This window comes from Onychostoma macrolepis, chromosome 18 (assembly GCF_012432095.1).
Source record: "Onychostoma macrolepis isolate SWU-2019 chromosome 18, ASM1243209v1, whole genome shotgun sequence".
NCBI lineage: Eukaryota > Metazoa > Chordata > Actinopteri > Cypriniformes > Cyprinidae > Onychostoma > Onychostoma macrolepis.
In genome coordinates, this window is record NC_081172.1 from 12,366,118 (window position 1) to 12,387,600 (window position 21,483).

The 21,483-nt window shown below is 37.8% G+C and overlaps 1 protein-coding gene across 1 annotated transcript; it reads right to left on the minus strand.

Moving 5' to 3' along the window:
- Positions 1 to 828: 828 nt before the first annotated feature.
- asz1 (ankyrin repeat, SAM and basic leucine zipper domain containing 1) lies at positions 829 to 20,811 on the minus strand. Its single transcript, XM_058751799.1, has 13 exons — positions 20,605 to 20,811; positions 20,356 to 20,455; positions 20,117 to 20,239; positions 18,207 to 18,321; positions 8,397 to 8,508; positions 7,959 to 8,093; positions 7,733 to 7,854; positions 7,055 to 7,127; positions 6,545 to 6,601; positions 6,250 to 6,362; positions 3,777 to 3,882; positions 2,927 to 3,040; positions 829 to 1,539 (listed from the first exon to the last, which is right to left on the minus strand). Exons 1-13 carry the CDS (start codon positions 20,710 to 20,712, stop codon positions 1,378 to 1,380), a joined length of 1,440 nt encoding a protein of 479 aa, XP_058607782.1. The 5' UTR covers positions 20,713 to 20,811; the 3' UTR covers positions 829 to 1,377.
- Positions 20,812 to 21,483: the final 672 nt, after the last annotated feature.

Genomic DNA, 21,483 nt, shown 5'->3' on the forward strand with positions numbered 1-21,483 from the left:
CATCCTTTTCGAGTCAATAAGGAAAGACTAGTCTGAATCCTTTCAGCGGTTTTGAAATATCAGTCCCTTGAAAAAATAATTAAGAGATTGTCTGATGTGGTTTATATGAGTCTAACTGCTCTGATCTATTTTCTTATAAACGTAGGCTAAGTCCATCGAAATAGGATTGCTTGGAAAAGGGTATGCTTGTAACCAGCGTGTAACCAGGGAGGGGGTGTAATTTTATGGGAATGCAATCGGATGAATAAATGTCCTTTGGCGCCCCTATCGCAGTCATATATTAAATTCTTAAAAAATAAATTGATTTTGTCGTGTAAAACTAACCTTAGAAATAATAACAGTATTTATGTTTTGTAGAGGTTTTCTCTAAGGCGAAGTTTGTCTAGCTTATAGAAGCACTCTGCTGTAATCGTTTAAAAACGTTCTCAGAACCGAATAGGCTATACATAAAGAATACAAAATATTACAAAGTCAGCGGCAGTGGGGATACAGAACAGTGTTGGAAAATTGTCCAAAAATCACAGAGATCTATACTTGTAGAAACTGTTTGACATTCCCTTTCACACAAGCAATTCCAACATTGTGAAAAATGTTTGAACTTATATCGAACAACATATATTTGACATTGTTACAGCACCTTGAGGACTGGTTCATATCTCTCATCTTTCTCAAGTGGGAGTCAAATAGCAGAACATATCAATTAAAGTGGTTCTTTTAAATGCATTTTACTCGGCCTAACTTTTGATTACACACATAATAAATGCATGCAACTAAAAGAAATTAAAGAGATAAAACATCTGCCATTGTTTGCTGCTCATAGACATCTTATGTAACATTTTCCAAACGGGGCTTTCGGGAAACTGCTTGCACATGCCATAATTTTCCCCTCAAGCCCGAAAATGAATATGCATCAAGCAATTGTTCAATTAAACTGAACATGACTGATGAAGTAACCAGCTTTTATCATGAATTTAGTTGTAAGGGGGTCCTGCAACCCGGAAATGACATTTCAGCACCACAGACAGCGACTGGCAATGACTTTTCTTTTTGAGCCACCCAGCAAAATCAAAACACAATTTCCAAAACCCAAAGTGCTAGCCGTTCAGCTCTGACCGGCAGATGCCGCTGTAATAGAAGTTGACAACAGTGAATACAAAGCAAAGAGAAGGATAACATTGTGGTTTGGGAAAACTTTTATGAAGTGAATTGCCTGAAAAAGCAAAAGAACATTTAACAGATTTACTTGAATAACAGTCTTGAATAGCACCACAAAAAGGGTGATCATAACATATTCTTAACCTAAATCTACAACATACAATTATTAATAAAATACTGATGTAACAACTTAAAATACATACATCACTGCAATACATAACCTCAAAAAGAGTTCAGTTTTTTTGATTGTGACAGCACAAATAGAAGCCCTGCTCCAAGCATTCCAAGTCCAAGCACAGCAGCAAACCTCTTGCGGGACCTTCCTCTCTGGCCATTATTGGAGACTGGTTGAAGAAGCTGAAAGTTGTATTCTGTGTGATCCATCTAAGGAGAAATTAAGGGTTAAAAGAGAATAAATTATTATTATTAGAGCACACTATCAGTGTATATTAGTACCGTATACTGTTTGTTTTTGGGATTTCATAGAGCAATTGGACCCGTGACGTCAAACTTAAAGAAATAGTTCATCCAAAAATCAAAATTTGCTGAAAATATACTCGCCCTCAGGTCATTCAAGTTGTAGATGTAGTTAGTTTCTTCATCAGAAAAGATTTGGAGAAATTGCGCATTATATCACGTGCTCATCAATGGATCCTCTGCAGTGAATGGGTGCCATCAGAATGAGTGTCCAAACAGCTGATAAAAACATCACTATCCACAAGTAATCCACATGACTCCAGTCCATCAATTAAGATCTTGTGAAATAAAAAGCTATGTATTTGTAAGAAACATTATTAAGACATTTTAACTTTAAACTGTCACTTCTGACCAAAATACAAGTCCATAACCCAAAATAATGCTTTCTCCAGTCCATCCCGTTAACCTCAAATATTTTTTTTATAACACATTTGTTTAGAACTGTTTTTGCTTGTAAACTGTGCTTGATCATTGCATATTTCTCTTCTGATTCAGACGAGAAAGCGGTATTACTGACTTTAACCAGATGCAACAGTTCAAGTTAAAAACATCTTTACGGATTTGTTTCTTACAAACACACAGCTTTTAGCTTCACAAGACATTAATTGATGGACTGAAGGTCTTGTGGACTCTTATTACTTGTGGATTATTGTGATGATTTTATCAGCTGTTTGGAATCTCATTCTGACGGCACCCATTCACTGCAGAGGATCCATTGGTGAGCAAGTCATGTAATGCTAAATTTCTCCAAATCTGTTTTTCGATGAAGAAACAAACTCATCTACATCTCGTTGGCCTGACAGCGAGTTAATTTGCTTTTAAATACCATGGGAAAAACCAGTATTTCACATGTGTCGCAGCATGAGTATATATATATATATAATTATGGTGTAGTCAGTGGAATGTTTCTTATGACAAAATACAAAACACTATCTAAGAAAGCATTCTATTAAGATTCTATTTCGATGGGATGCCACAATCAAATGTTGAATGCTTTGAGAACAACAGGAGTTACAACAAGCTACAAACACGTTTGATTAAACTAATTTCACATAAGAGATTGATGGGAGTTGTAGAAATTCTCTGGAATGTGCTAGCGGATTACATCCTCAATTTATTTGTTCACAAATGATTACCCTTCATCATCATGAAAGAGACTATAGGAACATCTTAAGAGGGATGAAACAGCTGCCCCTGTTGCTCTCACAGTATTTTTACTAGACAAAACTATTGTAAATAGAAGCGTCAGAGAAGAAGAAAGATGAGGACATGAAGGAATGTGGACATGACCGACCTTGCTGAGCAGGGTCTTAAGACAGAGAATCTCTTTCTGGAGGTCTCCTGTCTGAGTTACTAGCTCGGTGCAAAGGGCTTGAGCCTCTTTCTTGGGATCACATGTAAGAACAACCTGTCGAACAAAGGCATCACAAACAAGCAGGAACGAAATGTGAGATACAATAGCTCTGTCTGCCTACTGCCACTTCAGCTGAAAACACTTGACATGAAGGTTTAAAATACAGTTGAACTCATTTGTTCCCATTTATTCAAGTCATGGATCATTTCAGGCACTTGGAAGTTACTCTCAGAGGCCATGCACACTTAAACTGATGGACTCATATGGCCCAGATGAAGCAATTTTGAAAGCAAGGTTGCATATTTATTGTTGGTGAAATGTTTATTTACAATGTTGTGGCAGAGATCAGTCATTCACAAATATAAAATTGGGCAGTCCAGTCTAGTCACAGCTTTTTGTGCATTATTTACTTTAAATTAAAAATGAACCATTCTTTTCTCACCATGGAACACACATACACAAAAACTATTTTTGTGAATTTTGACCATGTCTATCAATTTCCTTCCTATTTTTTTTTTACAGTGTTTTGTGTACAACCATTTGGCTAATGTACCGTTATTTTAATTGTTTTTATTTCACATCCACTCCTAAACAGCACATAAAAAAAAAAAATGGTTGCTGGTTGCTTTACATGTCTCTTTCTAAGTGGGTGGTTGGTCAGAATAAAGCAATGTAGACCAGACTGCCACAAATCAAAAGCCTGGCTATACGAGACTAAAGAAACAGACAGGAATAATTCTAACTGGTCATGTTTTACACAGGACTCAGATACTTAAAGAACACAACAGACCTCAGCAGGGCTACGTGGGAATCTGCTGATGACATCCTGTAAGGTTTCTGTCAAGTAACAGCACTGCTGTTTCAGGCTGATCAGAAAGTTAAGGAAATCTTCACTCCTGAGAAAAAAGAAGACATTTCACAAATGACACTCTTTGTTCATGAACTTATGAAGCAGTTAAATAAACTTTCCTCTTCCTTTATGCTTAGACTTTTCAAAGTAGAGTGCTGCAGGGATGACATTTTTGTAGGCCAAAACCCAGAAACGAGTTGGCATTTTAGCACTTCCCATCGCCCTGATGGGATTTTTTAAATGCCTGAAATAACACAAGCTTAAGACAGTTTTACATTTTATTCGATTGCATAAAATACAACCGTAATTTGCTGTGTGCTTTAGTCAAATCTTTTATAGTTGTTTTTAAAAATGCAGTTGCTAACAACAAGCTACAAAGATTGTCAGGGACATTAAAAGTCATCACGCCTAACAGGTAATCTCCTCTCCAAACAACCTGATTGTGTTTATAAATCAAACTTTTGTAAACAATTTTAACTTTTTTTTTATATAAAGACTTGTCAAAGAGTTGTCAGAAGCTTGATGGTGACATTGAAATCATGCAACCGTGATGTAATGCTGGGTGATATACCGGTTCAAATGGTAAACCAGTTTTGTTTATGCAAACGGTATGCATTTTTTTTTTTAAAAACAAGTGCCCTAAAATGTACAAAGTGTGGTTAATTGAGGGGAGATCCCAGTTAACTGCATACACTTCTGACTAATGGTTGGGAAACTTTTAGAACCATTAATACCGCACAACTAATTCTTTAACTTGGCAAATAAGCCAATCGTACGCAGCCATTAACAGAAGTCAGGGATGTTAAAGAGGTACGCAAAGAGGAAAAAATACTGTAGCAGGCGAAGCAAATTCACTGTTCGTGATACGCAAAATATTGGAAGAAAATTCTAAATACTGAACTGGGGGTGAGGGGTTTAATGTATCTCTGAGGGGAACTGACTGTCTTCAGAAAAATTTAGATGGTGTTTTCTTTTCATCTTACCTTTAATTTACATAAAAAACTGCTCATTCTATATGTTCTATATATTCTATAAAACCATGATAAAGCATTAAACCGCCAGAATCCTAAAAAAAAAAAAAAAAAAAAAAAAAGTGTTAGAAGAATTTTGGTTAAACTGCCCAGCACTACCGCGATGTAGTTTGTTTATAGCCTATGATTAGCTTTTTACTTCTGCTGATTGCATTTAGCTTCAAAATTCAGGAAAAGTTGTGTTAATTTGTGAAGTTTATCTTGATGAACAAAACATGTAAGAATCATATACCATGTGTAAGAAAAATGTTATAAAATCTGTGGTTACAGTATCTATCTATCAATCACCAAATGCTATCAACCAAGTGAAACCATTGTTTACTTGAATATTTCCTTCAGTTCTCTTTATCCTAAAGTCACAAACATTGAAAGCTGAAGCAAATGTCTCTTAAATGACCAATGGTATCACTTAATTTGGTGACAGGATTCTTGGCGCACTTCTGCCATCACTTACAATTTCAAACTCCTGTAATGGCTCACACATACCACGCGATGTTGATAGTGTTATCTTAACAGAGCATTTCCCCAAGCAGCCGTTTTCTTCTCCTAACACTCTGTCAGAGCCTGTGGTAAACACTGTCAGACACTGTGGAGTTACTATCTCCTTCAGGACGGAGAGATGGGCTCTGAGCATCACTTTGTTAGTTTTTCTATGACTGAATGAGTGATAGGCTCTTGTAGACGACTAAGTGCTGGGTTAATGCCACCGTCCCAACAGGCACCATGAGCAGATCCATCAATTTGTATCAGGTCACATACGCTGGCAATTATTGATATATTTTAAATAATCCAACCACTCAAAAAAATAACAGTTTTTTTGCCCTAAAAATAACATTAGTATCAAAGCTACAGAGTTATCGTCCGGAAACAACTTATGAACTACTAATGATCTAATCTCATTAGACAGGAAATCAACTGTGGCAATGAATTTCACTGTAACTCTATATCCCTTTAATGTGTGTTTATGGAGCAGCTATCAGAAGAGGATTTAACTGCACAATTTACTGTGTGTCCGTCTGCCCTCTCTGTACTTCCCTGACATGGAATAAAGATATTACAGATTGATTAGATTCATTAAGCATAGACTTTAAAGTCAAACATGGCCGCCACGCCGCCAACTCGCCAACATCCGTCAGAATCTAGAGCATGCAGAAACGGCACTAGTTCATTTCTCACCTTACAAATCATTACTAGAGCTTAAACCATTAAGACAGGCTTACATGGAAGCCTTGTCAAGACACTGTTGTCCTGCTGTGAGTTCTACAGCCCTTTAGCTGCACTATAGACTGTTACCAGTATGGGAAACGTGGTTTGGGTCTGATGTGGATACATAATAAACATACAATAAAGTTTAGATTAGCTTGAGGCTAAATGAGCTTTACCCGCTGTCTATGTTATTAAGAGGCGTCAGGGTGTCCAGATCTACTTTATCAAGGTGCATCTGCTCCATGGTGCTGAGAATCTTCTTTTGATCCTCAGGATTAGTTACGCCAATCTAAGAGAAAGAGAGCTGATTTATTGTAAACCAACATTTTATGGGAGATCTAATATATGTAGTTTTTTAGATGTATATCTAAAAAGTATCCAATTCATTATATTTTTAGCCATTAACAAATGTTTGTTTTGCACAATTTTTTTTGAATGTTCTCATCTATTAAAAAGACATGATCTAAATACCTTTTCCAAATCCCCCTTCTCCATGATCAACAGGTCACTCCAAGTGACATCATTTTCCTGCCAGTAAAAAAAAAAAAGACACAGTTGACATGAGAGAAGGAATATTCAATAGAGACAATAGTTATTACCTCAGAAAATCAACACTGCAAGTCATTTACAACAAAGGTCTACGGGGCAATCACACAGTATTGCATGTGAAAAAAATGTTAAAAACAAACTTCATCTACAGCAGGGGTGTTAAACTCAATTCCTGGAGGGCTACAGCCCGGCCGAGTTTAGCTCCAACCCTAATTAAACACGCCTGATCCAACTAATCAAGTCCTTCAGGCTGAACTGAAAACTACACAATATGTGAGTTGGAGCAGGGTTGGAACTAAACTCTGCAGGGCTGCGGCCCTCCAGGAACTGAGTTTGACACCCCTAATCTACAGGAATTGTACCGGTAACACACAACCATAAGTTAATCTAAAAAACTATTAGCGTAACGGTAGAATAAATCGACTGGCTCACCACCATGATGTCCGAGAGATGATCCAGATTCAGACCATGCAGCAGAAGTTCAATATCACTCAGCTTGGAGGAACTGTAAGATCAAACAAAAGAATGAACTCACATTTACAATACTGACATCTGAGCCCAGCTGCTTTTATGTTGATTTGTAAAACGATTAAATATAGTTTATAGTGAGGACCAGCATATGACTTATGCTCTTCTGCTACCACTTTATATACGGTGTATATTTAATTACATATATCGCTCAAAGGTTTGGGATTTTAAAGATTTTTTTAAAAGAAGTTTCTTATACTGATCAAGGCTGCACTTATTTGATTAGAAATAGAGCAAAGTTGTGAAATATTACAATTTAAAACTGTTTTCTTTTTCAATATATTTTAAAATGTAAATTATTCCTTTGATGGCAAAGGTAAATTTTTACCAGCCATTTAGTGTCATACAGTATGACCCTTCAGAAATCATTCCAAAATGCTGATTTGGTGCTCAAGAAACATTTCTTCTTATCACTGTAGAAAACATTGATTTTCTGATGAACAGAATATTCAAATGAGCAGTACTCATTTGAAATATAAATCTTCTGCAACACTAAAATGTCTTTCAAAAAAAAGCATTTAGTTTCATTTTCAGTCACCACTAGAGGGCGTTACAAGCCAAGTCACAGACACAGAGGCTCACCTCTCTTTGCAGGCAGAGGAAGGATCAGGGTTGTGATTGAGAAATTTATACAGCGCCTCAGCTTTGGAGGGTGCATTGCCATTTACAGAAGAGAGATCTGCAGAATCAAGGATCCTGGAGATCTGAAAAGAGCAATGATTTGAATCTTTCTCAAGACCAAAAGCAACATTTTTTTAACTGTAGTCTAAAGAAAACATTTCTATCATTTCTGACATTGGAGATCTACCTCAGGGTAATTGAACACTTTGGCCACGTCAGCTGCTGTCTTCTCCGTTTTGGTTTTGATGAACTTATCCGCTCCTAGTTGAAGCAGTTTCAACACAGCCGCTTCACGTCCATACTGCACTGCTATTATGAGGGCCTGCTCCATCAGAATATTAAAGTGTAATCCAGGGGAGAATGCAATAATAATAATAATAATAATAATAGACGGTCGGCGCCAATAGCCTTGTGGGCAGCACACTGACATCTCGACTCGAGTACCTTTCCCGATCCCGCCCCCCTATCTCTCTCCCACTTACAGGCAAAAATGCCAAAAATAAATCAAATAAATAAAAAAATAATAGATAGATACAAATGGACAATAAATATGATCAAATGCAGGTTAAAAACAACTAATATAGAGAAAGTTAATTATTTCTACAGCCTTTATTGATGATCTTACCGTAAGTCCATTATCATTCTGAAAGTTCAGCTCCGCTCCATGTGAAACCAGCATATTAATCACCTGACAATAGCCGTCTCTGGCTGCCAGCATCAAACACGTCATACTGCTCCTGAGCAAGGGCACAAAAAAGACACAACAGAACTACCAGATGTTACTGTGACCATGCTGATGGCAATAAATCACACATACAAGGGGTTATGTTCTCTGCCACATTTATATTTAACGAGCCATTTATTGCAGTAAACTGAGATGGAATTGATAGAAGCAAACTAAGCTAAAGTGTAATAGTGATAATTTAAGCCTAGTGTTTTTTGTTTGCTATAGCCACCATCTTAAAGTACAATACAGAGTGCTCTGGCAGTTTCATGAAAACAATATTTGAAATAAATAAACCCCTTGAGAGTTTCAGACAGCACGGACATTCAAGCTTGTCACTTCCTGTACACCTTCTAAATTTATCTGTAAACAACGTGACCTCTCAAGATTTTTGAACCAAATGGATTTTGAATGCAACTTCCAAAATGTTTAATTAATTTGCAGAAATTATTCTATTCTATTTTATTCCATTTTGAAATTTCACATTTTAATTTTCATTTAAGTTTTAGTAATACTGTCGTTTCATTTTTTCGTTTTGTTTAGTTTTTTTTCCATTATGTTCATATAGTTTTTCTCTCTCTCTTTTTTGTTTTTCATCAAGTTAAACTAAATGAAAATAAATAAAATGTCTTTCCAAAGCAACATTTCTTGAGTTAACATTTTAAGTTAAAAATAATTATCTTGAATCTTGGGTGGGAATACTTAATTCAATGAGAAAGTCCATCACTAGCTGTCAAGTTTAATCACGTATCTTGGTACGTTATAAAAATAACTACAGTATATATTGTATTCAACAGCAATTTTAAATCATTTCGTATGATAAACAAAAACTGTACCTCTAGGCTAACACATCTTACAGTTACATTTACTCAAAGAGCTACTAAAACATAAATTAGTTATGTCTGATATCTTGCTTAGAGCACCAAGTGAGTATGGACAACCATTGAAGCCCCCCTCATAAACACAGGTTCATGACGCACCTGTTTGTAAATCACCCTTAAATGAAACTCCATTCAGAATAATCAAATCACCATAAAGAGTACTCCTGCGCCAAAGTAAACAAAGACAAAAACATTTAACACCTGATTTAGGACAATCTATTACCTGTAAAAAATGTAAAATAAAAGCACAAAAGAGGAACTTTCTAGCCATCTGCATTCAGAGCTTGCGTCACTGTCGTAAATATACAGTTTTATCTACAGATCACAGTGTCAAACATCACACCTTAAATCTATGGGAAAATCCTGAGGCTATTAATCAACCTGGGTGGCATTTCCCAGAGAATGTGACGGAGGTGAACTTAACTCCACAACATCAGGCACAGGTGAACAAGGGCACCATCATTCTTCATCCTGACATTATCTCCTCGTTATCTACGCATTTCCTCTTCAGTGACTGTATTTGTGACAAATGTGTGCAGTCTTAAACACATTTTCCCAGGCTGTCCTTCTACCAAAACCAAGGGAGCAATAAGAAAGCTTATTGAACCAATAAAACAAGATCATAATTGCTGTAAACAGGATTTATCCTATGGGTAAAACCATAACTTTCAAGTATTTACATCAATGGGAGAAGTAAGAAGCTGCTATAAATGCTTCTCACATAAATGCAACAATAACTAAACTGATGTTTGAAATCAGAATAATTTGGAACAACATATGCCTGTCAGCATGGCTGCTCAAAAGCCTCACTGGGCACATCATCAAATAAACTACATGAAAGAACGGAAGAGGCAGTTGCAAAAGTCTTGCATGCTCAGCAAAACATGCTTTTTGTAAGGTCACTGGGCCCAGTGACGTCTGGATTGAGTTCTCACTACATTTAAAGCTTGAAACATTTTTGTCAAAATGTCTGCAATTCATAACATCTCAGGTACGCCTGCAAAGTGGCATCCTTCTGTGACACTCAAAAGACGATTTTAGTTGTTGTTGCTGTTTTTGACCCCAGTGACTTTTATTGTATGGACCAGTGTTTCCCAATCCCAGTCCTCGTATTTATATGTATTTATTTACAGAGGTAGGCTATGTCACACTCGTCTGTGTGTGAAGACGCTGCAGGCAGCGGCGCAGCGCAAATCCATGAATTAATGTTCCGAAGTCAAGTAAACTTAAACGGATTTCCCCTGCTCAGGGAGTAGGAAGCAATGAACACTGTGTAGGGATCATATCAATCGGAACACAGTTCATGCACGTAGCTCTCTTCTAATGAGCTGGTTATCTGAATCAGGTGAGTTAACTAAGAGAGACATGCAAAATATGCAGAGCCGGGGGGCGTGAGGACTGGGATTGGGAACCGCTGGTATATGGACAAAACCAAGCCCACAGCCGAACCCCTTAAATGTAAAATATTTAAAGTACCTCTATAATAAAGTTAAATATTTCAATAATTTAACAACACATTTGCATGTTCCTGCTTCCCTGATGTTGTTTAATAGTCACATGGCATGCACATAAACAGATAAAATACTGTATATTCTTGTTTATATTTTATATATAGTCTTATGCTGGTCCTCTTATTGTTTTTATTTTATTTATAAATAGGGCTGCATAACTTGGCAAAAATGTATATTGCTATTTTATTTATTACAAATATTATCATCATCATTATTATTTTATTTTTTCTCCATAAAATGAGTCCTCTGTTGTTTTGGACCCTAATGACTTTTATTGTATGGACAAAACCAGTTAAAACATTCTTCAAATAGCTTTTTCGGAGTTCTGCAGAATATAGCAGGAAAAAGAATTTCAAATGTAAATTATTCAAAGTACCTCCAAAGAAAGTTAAATATTTCAATTATTTAACAACATATTTGCATATTCCCAGTTCTCTGTTAATAGTCACATAACATGCAAGTAAACATAAAATAAATACAGTACATTCTTGTTGTTTATATTTTAAAAGTACTTATATATATATATATATATAGGGCTGCACAACCTGGCTAAAGTTATATTGCTGTTATTGTATTTATTACAAATATTATCATCATTTATTATTATTATTATTATTATTATTAGTTTGACCTCTAAATAAAAAATAAAATAAAAAAAAAATCAAGACAGAACTATATTACTGTTAATAAGAATTGTACTGTAAAATAAAAATGCATAAATACAATTTTATTTTACATTAGAAGTTACAATACTAATTTTTCACTTTCAAACATGCAAACCCTCAACTTTTAACATTTCAAATCCTTGAGCTTTTATTTTGGCAGAACACTAGTGAAATGCTGTAAAATACATGAATGCATGTAAATGAGCACATGGCTGCGCTTCACTATGTGCAACAGACTATGTAATTATTTAAATAGCAACCTTTGATTTGATAAATGCACTGAGAAATATTGAGATTTCAGTTTTACTTTGATTAATTGTGCAGTCCCATTCATTTCTTATAGTTATACAATTGATTAAATTATATAATCATAATGAGGCATGTAAAACATTTATTATAGGCCTGTGATTTCACATGTGAAAGAGAATGTAAATCAAATGTAAAAGTTTCGTCTCAGCAATTTTCAAATAATGAATCTCAACAAATCTGAAACAGACCTTCTTCCCAAATGATGTCTGGCTTAGTCTAAGCATACTGTATTTGTTAACAAAAAGATTTAGGGAAATGCAGCTGCTGCACATTGTAAGTTATGTGTGGAGCACTGAGAGGGCAGAGGAAGAGGATGAAGGTTTGACAGGCCCATCACTTCAGCATCTCCCTGTTCCTTATTACCAATCTTTAAATATTTTGTCTGGATAGGACACAATCACTTTCTCACCAGCCAAGTGAACAACATGCTTGTTGACACTCCAGATCATGTGAGCCATTTGGGTGGCAGATGATAAGCAGCTGGAGGCTGCCCTGAAAAATGCCTTAGTCAATACACTGTTGAGTACACATCACCTCCCAAACAGAGCTGTTAGGAAGACCCGTTTGAAACACTGTCTGGCCAGTGTTAATGTTTTGTAGCTGCTGGGAGAATTTTTTCACATACTCTCAATCAACAGGGCTAGACAGTGCTTGTGTGACTATCCAGTGTTAGACCTGGATGCATGCAGATGAGATGAAGGTCTAAAGTAAGGTCTTTTTAAAATGGATAACTCATTTTATACACTAGGCACGTTTGCTGCGGTCCAAGTCTGATTGTTCCCAGTGCCCCCTGTAGCATTGGTCTGGTTTCACATTTACTTGATTCTATCGAACCCTGGTCTTGACTGACTGGTCCTGAACTTACATCACAAACTTGCACAGCGCATGATAGAAAACAGAATGCGGGTGAATATATTGTGTATTTTTTTTTTTTTTATTATTAATCTGGTGCTGTTACGCAGTGCATTTGCGTTTACTAAATGTGTATGGCATGAAGGCTTGCAAACTGACTCTTCTGAGGAGAAAGCTGATAACGAACCATTCCTTTACTGCTCTGATTGTACTTTGCACGATTACACTGCATGCTCACTCCTACCCCTATGCAAAGTAAATCAAACTGTCCTCCCTTACATGAGTTTTGTTGAACTAATGATACCATTATTGGATGAAACACGTGTGTAGGTTACTTTATTTGCTGAACAAGTGCACACCCAAGTCCATGCCCGAAGTAAACGGTTCACTAAAAGCCCCTCATTGTCCACAATATTCGGCCCCACGACTTTTCCAGTCATTCATGATTTACAGGATATGAATAAAAATAAGGAAAAAGGATTTAAAAAAATATTTTTAGTTTCAGTTTCTACCTGATAAATTATTTTAGAGTTAGAAAAATAACACACATATATATATATACACATACACACGTTACGTTTATATATTAAATTGGGGGGTTAGGGGGTGTGCCCGAACCGTAAATCCATATTCAGAAAGACACGGGAAACACATAACAATTACTAACGGTTGCTTGTTACATTACAGTACATAAAATTTCACTTAACATATACAGTGTAAGGAGTGATGACTGAGGACCATGGCGAATGGTTTGCAGATCCTCAGCACCACTGACAAACATCTAATCTTGTAAAATGTGTGGTAAGTACTACCGCTCCAGAGTATAAACAGACTCGCTCGATCGCGAATCTCGAAAGTGAAACTAAAAAGCGATAGTGCATTCAAAAGCAGTTTCAATGCCAGGCATAATAGCAGCTCCCTGATGCCCCGCAATTATATACACAATTCAGTATAATTACCCAATGATATAACTGCGAGAGAAAGTATTGAAATATGTGTTTTCCTCCCATATCGTATTTATTCCCTTTAGGGGGTTCTGTAATACACGTAATTTTCTTTCCAAACACAGTATTGGGATACGGCGGATTGCGGGGGGATCACGATGTCTATCAGCCATCGGCGATGGACGATGACATCAACTAACGGCCCAACCCTAATACACACACACACACACACGTTACGTTTACATATTAAATATATTTATATGATATAAATTATATGAATATAAATATATACATGTAAATACATGTAAATATTTTCAAAATATATGCTGTATGCATGTGTATTTACAGTGGGGCAAAAAAGTATTTAGTCAGCTACCAATTGTGCAAGTCCTGTATTAATGGCATCTGTTTGAACTTGTTATCAGTATAAAAGACACCTGTCCACAACCTCAAACAGTCCAACTCCAAACTCCACCATGGCCAAGACCAAAGAGCTGTCAAAGGACACCAGAAACAAAATTGTAGACCTGCACCAGGCTGGGAAGACTGAATCTGCAATAGGTAAGCAGCTTGGTGTGAAGAAATCAACTGTGGGAGCAATTATTAGAAAATGGAAGACATACAAGACCACTGATAATCTCCCTCGATCTGGGGCTCCATGCAAGATCTCACCCCGTGGGGTCAAAATGATCACAAGAACAGTGAGCAAAAATCCCAGAACCACACGGGGGGACCTAGTGAATGACCTGCAGAGAGCTGGGACCAAAGTAACAAAGGCCTCAAATCCTGCAGTGCCAGACGTGTCCTCCTGCTTAAGCCAGTACATGTCCGGCCCGTCTGAAGTTTGCTAGAGAGCATTTGGATGATCCAGAAGAGGATTGGGAGAATGTCATATGGTCAGATGAAACCAAAATAGAACTTTTGGTAAAACTCAACTTGTCGTGTTTGGAGGAGAAAGAATGCTGAGTTGCATCCAAAGAACACCATACCTACTGTGAAGCATGGGGGTGGAAACATCGTGCTTTGGGGCTGTTTTTCTGCAAAGGGACCAGGACGACTGATCCGTGTAAACGAAAGAATGAATGGGGCCATGTATCGTGAGATTGAGTGAAAACCTCCTTCCATCAGCAAGGGCATTGAAGATGAAACGTGGCTGGGTCTTTCAGCATGACAATGATCCCAAACACACCACCGGCAACGCGAAGGAGTGGCTTCGTAAGAAGCATTTCAAGGTCCTGGAGTGGCCTAGCCAGTCTCCAGATCTCAACCCCATCGAAAATCTTTGGAGGGAGTTGAAAGTCCGTGTTGCCCAGCGACAGCCCCAAAACATTACTGCTCTAGAGGAGATCTGCATGGAGGAATGGGCCAAAATACCAGCAACAGTGTGTGAAAACCTTGTGAAGACTTACAGAAAACGTTTGACCTCTGTTATTGCCAACAAAGGGTATATAACAAAGTATTGAGATGAAATTTTGTTATTGACCAAATACTTATTTTCCACCATAATTTGCAAATAAATTCTTTAAAAATCCTACAATGTGATTTTCTGGATTTTTTTTTCCTCATTTTGTCTCTCATAGTTGAGGTATACCTATGATGAAAATTACAGGCCTCTCTCATCTTTTTAAGTGGGAGAACTTGCACAATTGGTGGCTGACTAAATACTTTTTTGCCCCACTGTATATACACATAATAAATATACACAATACACATTATGTAAACAAAAACTTTTATTTTGAATGATTAATCGCGATTAATAGTTTGACAGCACTAATATATATACATATACAGTATCTCACAAAAGTGAGTACACCCCTCACATTTCAGCAACAATTTTAGTATATCTTCTCAAGGGACAATACTGCACAAATGAAACTTGGATATATTGTAGAGTAGGCAATGTGCAACTTGTATAGAAGTACAAATTTACTGTCCTCTAAAAATAACTCAACATATAGCCATTATTGTCCAAATAACTGGCAACAAAAATGAGTACACCCTAAGTGAACATGTCAAAACTGTGTCCAAAGTGTCAATATTTTGTAGGGGCACCATTGTTATCAAGCACTGCCTTAATCCTCCTGGGCTTGGAGTTCACCAGAGCTGCACAGGTTGTTGCTGGCATCCTCTTCCACTCCTCCATACTGACATCACGGAGCTGCTGGATGTTAGACACAAGGTGCTTCTCCACCTTCCGCTTGAGGACGTCCCACATGTGCTCAATAGGGTTCAGGTCCGGAGACATACTTGGCCACTCCATCACCTTCACCTTCACCTTCAGCTTCATCAGCAAGGCAGTTGTCATCTTGGCGGTGTGTTCGGGGTCGTTATTATGCTGGAAAACTGCTGTTCGGCCCAGTTTCTGAAGGGAGGGCATCATGTTCTGCTTCAGAATGTCACAGTACATGTTGGAATCCATGTTTCCCTCAATGAAGCACAGCTCCCCAGCACCAGCAGCACTCATGCAGCCCCAGACCATGATGCTACCACCACCATGCTTGACTGTAGGCAAGACACAATTTTCTTGGTACTCCTCACCAAGGCGTCGCCACACATGCTGGACACCATCTGAGCCAAACAAGTTTATCTTACTCTCATCAGACCACAGGACATGGTTCCAGTAATTCATGCTCTTAGAGAGGTTGCCTTCAGAAAACTGTTTGTGGGCTTTCTTGTAAGCCAGCTTCAGAAGAGGCTTCCTTTTGGGACGATGGCCATGCAAGCAGACTTGTTGCAGTGTGCAGTGTATGGTCTGAACACTGACAAGCTGACCTTCTGCAATCTCTAAAGCAATGCTGGCAGCAGTCATGCATCTGTTTTTGGAAGCTAGCTTCTGCACCTGAAGCACAGCACTAGGACCTAACTTCTTTGAGCGACCCTTGCGAGGCCTGTTCCGAGTGGAACCCGTCTTGGAAAACCTCTGTACGACAGAGTTGTATTGTATTGGCCTGCAATAACACCCTTTCAGTTTCAGGGTGTTATCGAACTTCTTATAGCCTAGGCCATCTTTATGGAGAGCAACAATTCTAATTCTCAAATCCTTATTTGCCATATTGAACATCCAGTGGTCAGTATGAGAGAATTGTACTCAAAGCACCAAATTTTAACTGCTCTAATACAAGATACACAAATTTGTATGGTCCTGTCAAACATACAAAAACATGAACATGATGAATAGGACATGTGGCTTTGCATGGTTAAACGACGAAAAGCTGTTATCACTTAGGGGTGTACTCACTTTTGTTGCCAGCTTTTTTGACAATAATGGCTGTATGTAGAGTTATTTTCAGAGGATAGTAAATCTTTATTGCTATGCAAGTTGCACATTGACTACTCTAAAATATATCCAAGTTTCATTCCCTTCTCATGTCCCTTGAGAAGATATGGTTGCCAAAATGTGAGGGGTGTACTCACTTTTATGAGATACTGTACATACATACAACTAGAAATGTGTATTTATTATAAAATGCCAGCTGAGTTGCAAGATTTTATTAATTTGCATGACCTTTCTAGGTCCAGAAATTAGACTTTTAAATAAGGATATCCCATATATACAGATTTTTTTTTTTTGAGAAAAAAAAAAAACATATCACAGGGGTTAATTAAAACTAACTTCATTTTTAGTTGTTTTGGCTTATTTTCAACTATCTTAAGTCACCTTGAGGCCCTCTTGGAAGTTTGCTGAGGTCCTCTAGTGGGCGGGCTCTGGCCCACTTGTTGAGAACCATTGCACTAAATTCCTGCATATTTCTTTCAAGCACACTAACAGGAGATGCATAATCAATAATACAGGTAGGCCAATAAAAGCTATTTTACATGGAGCAGATCCCCTTATGAGGCCCAGCTGAGTGCTTTTGATTTTTGGTAACCCCTGTTGCTGGACATATTTACTCAAGGAATAAATAAGTTACAATGCCATCAGTAACTGAAAACTTCTGTACGACTGCGCTGCTACATGAAAAAATAAAAGCCCAAACTGACTGTCATATCAGGGGAAAAAAACACTGTGTGCAGTGCACCTTTAATTCCAGTTCATCAATGCATGACAAGCACTGAGGCAAATGACCTGAGAAATCACTGTAGTCAACAACAATATTTTTTAGAAATGCAGAAGAACAAACTATTTAAGTCAAGTCTGATGTCACATGTCACCATTTCCGGGTCCAAATGCTCAATCAGATGCCAAAAGCAAACAACAAATGGCGCTAATATACACTTCCCTTTATCCCAATAACGAAATCTAAGATGGCCAGACAGTGATTCATCTTTTATGAATCATTAAAATATTGGTGTCCAGGATGACGTGAACCTCGAGACTGTAGTGTACACACTGAGTTTTTAAAAGTTAAGATTAAATCTGTGTTATGAATAAACAGTGCTCATAAACGGCTGTTGAGATAGTGATCTCAAATGAAACGAGTAGAGACTTGGACCCGGAAACTGTATTCCTTACGTCACGACTTAAAAAGCAAATAGAAGCCATATTCTGTCAGGGAAAAAAAAAAATAAAGACTGTAAGATTTAATTTCTTGCTAAGTGACTTTCTTACCTGTTGCAGACATTCGGGTCAGCGTTGCGACTGAGCAGCAGAGCCACACACTTAGAGATCATCTCTTCTGTGGCAGACGCTGCCGTGCAAGCAGCCATCAGAACTGTATAGTGGTCTATGTAAGGAAGTTAGGGAAAAACACAGACATACCACTTCATAAATTATAATTCGCAAAAAAAGTTCTGCAGTGGTACTGCTCAAACCACAGGATACACATGCTTGTACATACTTCACGTGAGTCTCATATGGCCTAATGTTCTTGGACACTGCTAGTGCTTCAGGCACCTATCCGACCGGGAGCAGTCTCAGTGTTGTGTTGATGCAGAAAGGAGACGCATCTATGTTAGGGGTTTGTGTGTTGTGATGATAGCTGCGTTTAGACTGCAGGAGCAGGTCTGCTTGGGAGTAGGATGCAGACACAGTTTAGTTGCGTCTGCGGTGGAGCAGGAAAATAAATAAAGCTCCAGTGTTGGGGCAACGCAATGACGCCAGCACCACGCTCTGTATACCGCCATTATCAATCACTTCTACATTCTTCCCCTTCTGTGCGGAACACAGACCAGGAAGTGGCAGCTGCATTCACATTTAATTATATCCTGTCTAAGCCTGCAGCTTCAGTTGCTCGAGACCCCTTCTGGAACTCTTCTCAGTGGACATAGTGGAAGTGTCTGCATCACTTCAAATCGCTCATGTGCCGACATTTCACCGTGACCAACAGATGCATTCAATTTTGAAAAAAAATTAAGAGAGCCAATGTGTAAACCAAAAACACACCAGCAGATTAATTACACGTTACAATAGCTCGGCATGTGCGTCACAAACATTAAGTAATGGCAGATGAAGGACACTAAGGCAAACTCTAATTGGTTTCCATCCTCTCTAGCACGTGGGTTGAAATCAAAAGAATGTAACCTACTTCAATGTTGACCGTATTAATGAAAACCAAACTATTCCCCCTGAAGGATTAAGTCTAGCCATGCTTTTTTGATTTGATATCATTGGGTTCCTTCCCTGTGGCTGATGCAAAACCCCATCCTCTCCAATAAAAACCCACAAGAGTCACAGGAAGGCCATGTAGTGCAACGTCAGATTGACAGCACCTGCTCTTTCTTACCTTGTCAAACTCAAACTTTGACTTTAAATTCTTAAGGATGCACTGAATGGTGTCCAATAAAAGTGTCCAATAACAGAAAACCGGCCTGTCTCAAAAAACACTTGTGGTCTTGGCCATTTGCATGTCATAGGAAGTAGGTGTGCAAGACTGTCCCAGGTCAGTGCTCAGTGCCCTTATCGCATGCTATACCCACACACTATACCTAATATTGCTTCAGAGCTGTTTCAAGTATTTGAGGCTAAACGTATGCCATCATTCATCATGCTCAGGAGCTCACGTGCCCCAAAATCACAAGACTGAGAAATGCTTTTTATTTAACTATACATTAGATATAATTTGGTGGTATAAAAAAACTGAAAATGTTTTGCACATTTTATTGGTGCAGAGATTAATATGTGTATTTTGTAAAACGTCTGCAATTGCTTTTTATTATTTCTCAATTAAATTAAGGCTACACAATTGAATTGTTTTGTCTGTTACATAATCCGAAAAAACATTTGGAAGTTTAAAAGTACAAAGCATTGAAATGTGTAAAAGTTCTGCAAAAACTTTACAACACTTGAAAACATTGGAAAATTACATCACACAAACGTAGGTATTAGGACAAGCCCCTTATCTCATGTGAGTGCTATGTTTCTAAGGAGGATATAATTACTAAATACTTCTTTAAGCCAAAAGTAAAGGTGACAATACATGCAGAAATATCTTAATGCCCCATTTCATCTTTTGATATGAAGCTCTGATTCACAAATCAATGGAATTATGAGTGTCTTTTCACACTTTTGTCTGCATTTACCTCTACTGAAGTTTGCACTTGCACCATGATCCAGCAGCAGTTCAGCGAGCTCATAGTGGGCCACATGGACAGCGCACATGAGAGGAGTCCAGCCAAAGCCGAGGCGTGTCTCCACGTCCAGACCTGATAGATAACGATTATATATATATATATATATATATATATATATATATATATATATATATACAAAATGTATGACTTGTGTCGGCCAAATAACAGCTATGAATACAAGCACTTACCACTGTCTAAGAGTTCGCGCACCAGGTCGACATTCCCTGCAGTAATGGCCCTTTTCAAGGTGGATACTTTATCTTCTCCATTCAGATGTGCTTCAGAAAACTGCCAGCAAGATGAAAAAAGGTTGCTTTTTTAATCATGCGAATAATTTGTGTACATAACTATCTTGAACTAAATGGCCGAATGCTAGCTAAAATATAACACATGGGGCGAGACGAGAGTTGGACGTAAGAAAGAACCTTTTCTTTTACCTCAGCGCGCGGTTTTTTGTTATTATCAGAATACCCAATGTCCCACTCGTCGTTACTCCCATCGCTTTCATCGCCAGCAGGAAAGGCATAGCCAATCTCGTTTAACATGACTATGGTGGATTATTAGGATTATTCCTGATTATCTCAATAGCAATTTCTCATTGATGTCCGACGTAATGACATATGCTCCTCAAGTCACGCCCACGTGTGTGTGTTAATGAAACGACCAATGGAGAAGCGTTACTCGCGTTCTTTAATCTTCCGCAATGTCTACTGTTTTGTTTTATACCATGAATGTAATCTGTTGCTGCTTCTCAAATATAAAGATAGTAATTTAGAGAAAAATAAAGTTCTATCTAAATGTAGTTTTAGTTAAATATTTACTGAATATTCTCCTCTAATCTAATTGGCTGATAAACCAATTAATTTTGCAAAACGGGCTTACATCACGATTACGTAAAACAAAGGGGAAACTGGAGAGGGCCAATTCAAACCAGCGCAGGGGCCCGTTCTTCGTACGTCGCTAACTGGTTCTTCGAAGCTCATCCTGGACTTGCTGTCATAGCAACGGGTCTGTAAACTTAAACCTGCTCGGGAGCATCGCATCTTTCTAAGCAGAACTGATACTTAAAATCTGTCCTAGCCACCGCTACTTTATTACAAGAGTACCCTACTGGTCCAGGGACAATAATTTAAAATAATAATAATTTGAAAATATTATAATATAACGATGTTGTGTAGTCTATAATACTATAGACACAGCCAGTTTTAATAATTGAAAGATTTATTAGTGATGAAATAATTATTTTATAATTGTATTGGAGTCATGCTATAAAGTCTGAATCGTGCATTAATTTGAGTGATGACAGCATGGGAGTG

What these genes read in the sequence shown, in the direction of transcription:
- asz1 (XM_058751799.1), bottom strand. Translation starts at nt 20,712, where the DNA reads ATGTTAAACGAGATTGGCTATGCCTTTCCTGCTGGCGATGAAAGCGAT. An exon ending in GACCCGAATGTCTGCAACAG is followed by an intron (nt 8,509 to 18,206) that starts GTAAGAAAGTCA and finishes GCCCTTGCTCAG; the next exon opens with GAGCAGTATGACGTGTTTGA. An exon ending in TTAAGACCCTGCTCAGCAAG is followed by an intron (nt 1,540 to 2,926) that starts GTCGGTCATGTC and finishes ATTTCTCCTTAG; the next exon opens with ATGGATCACACAGAATACAA.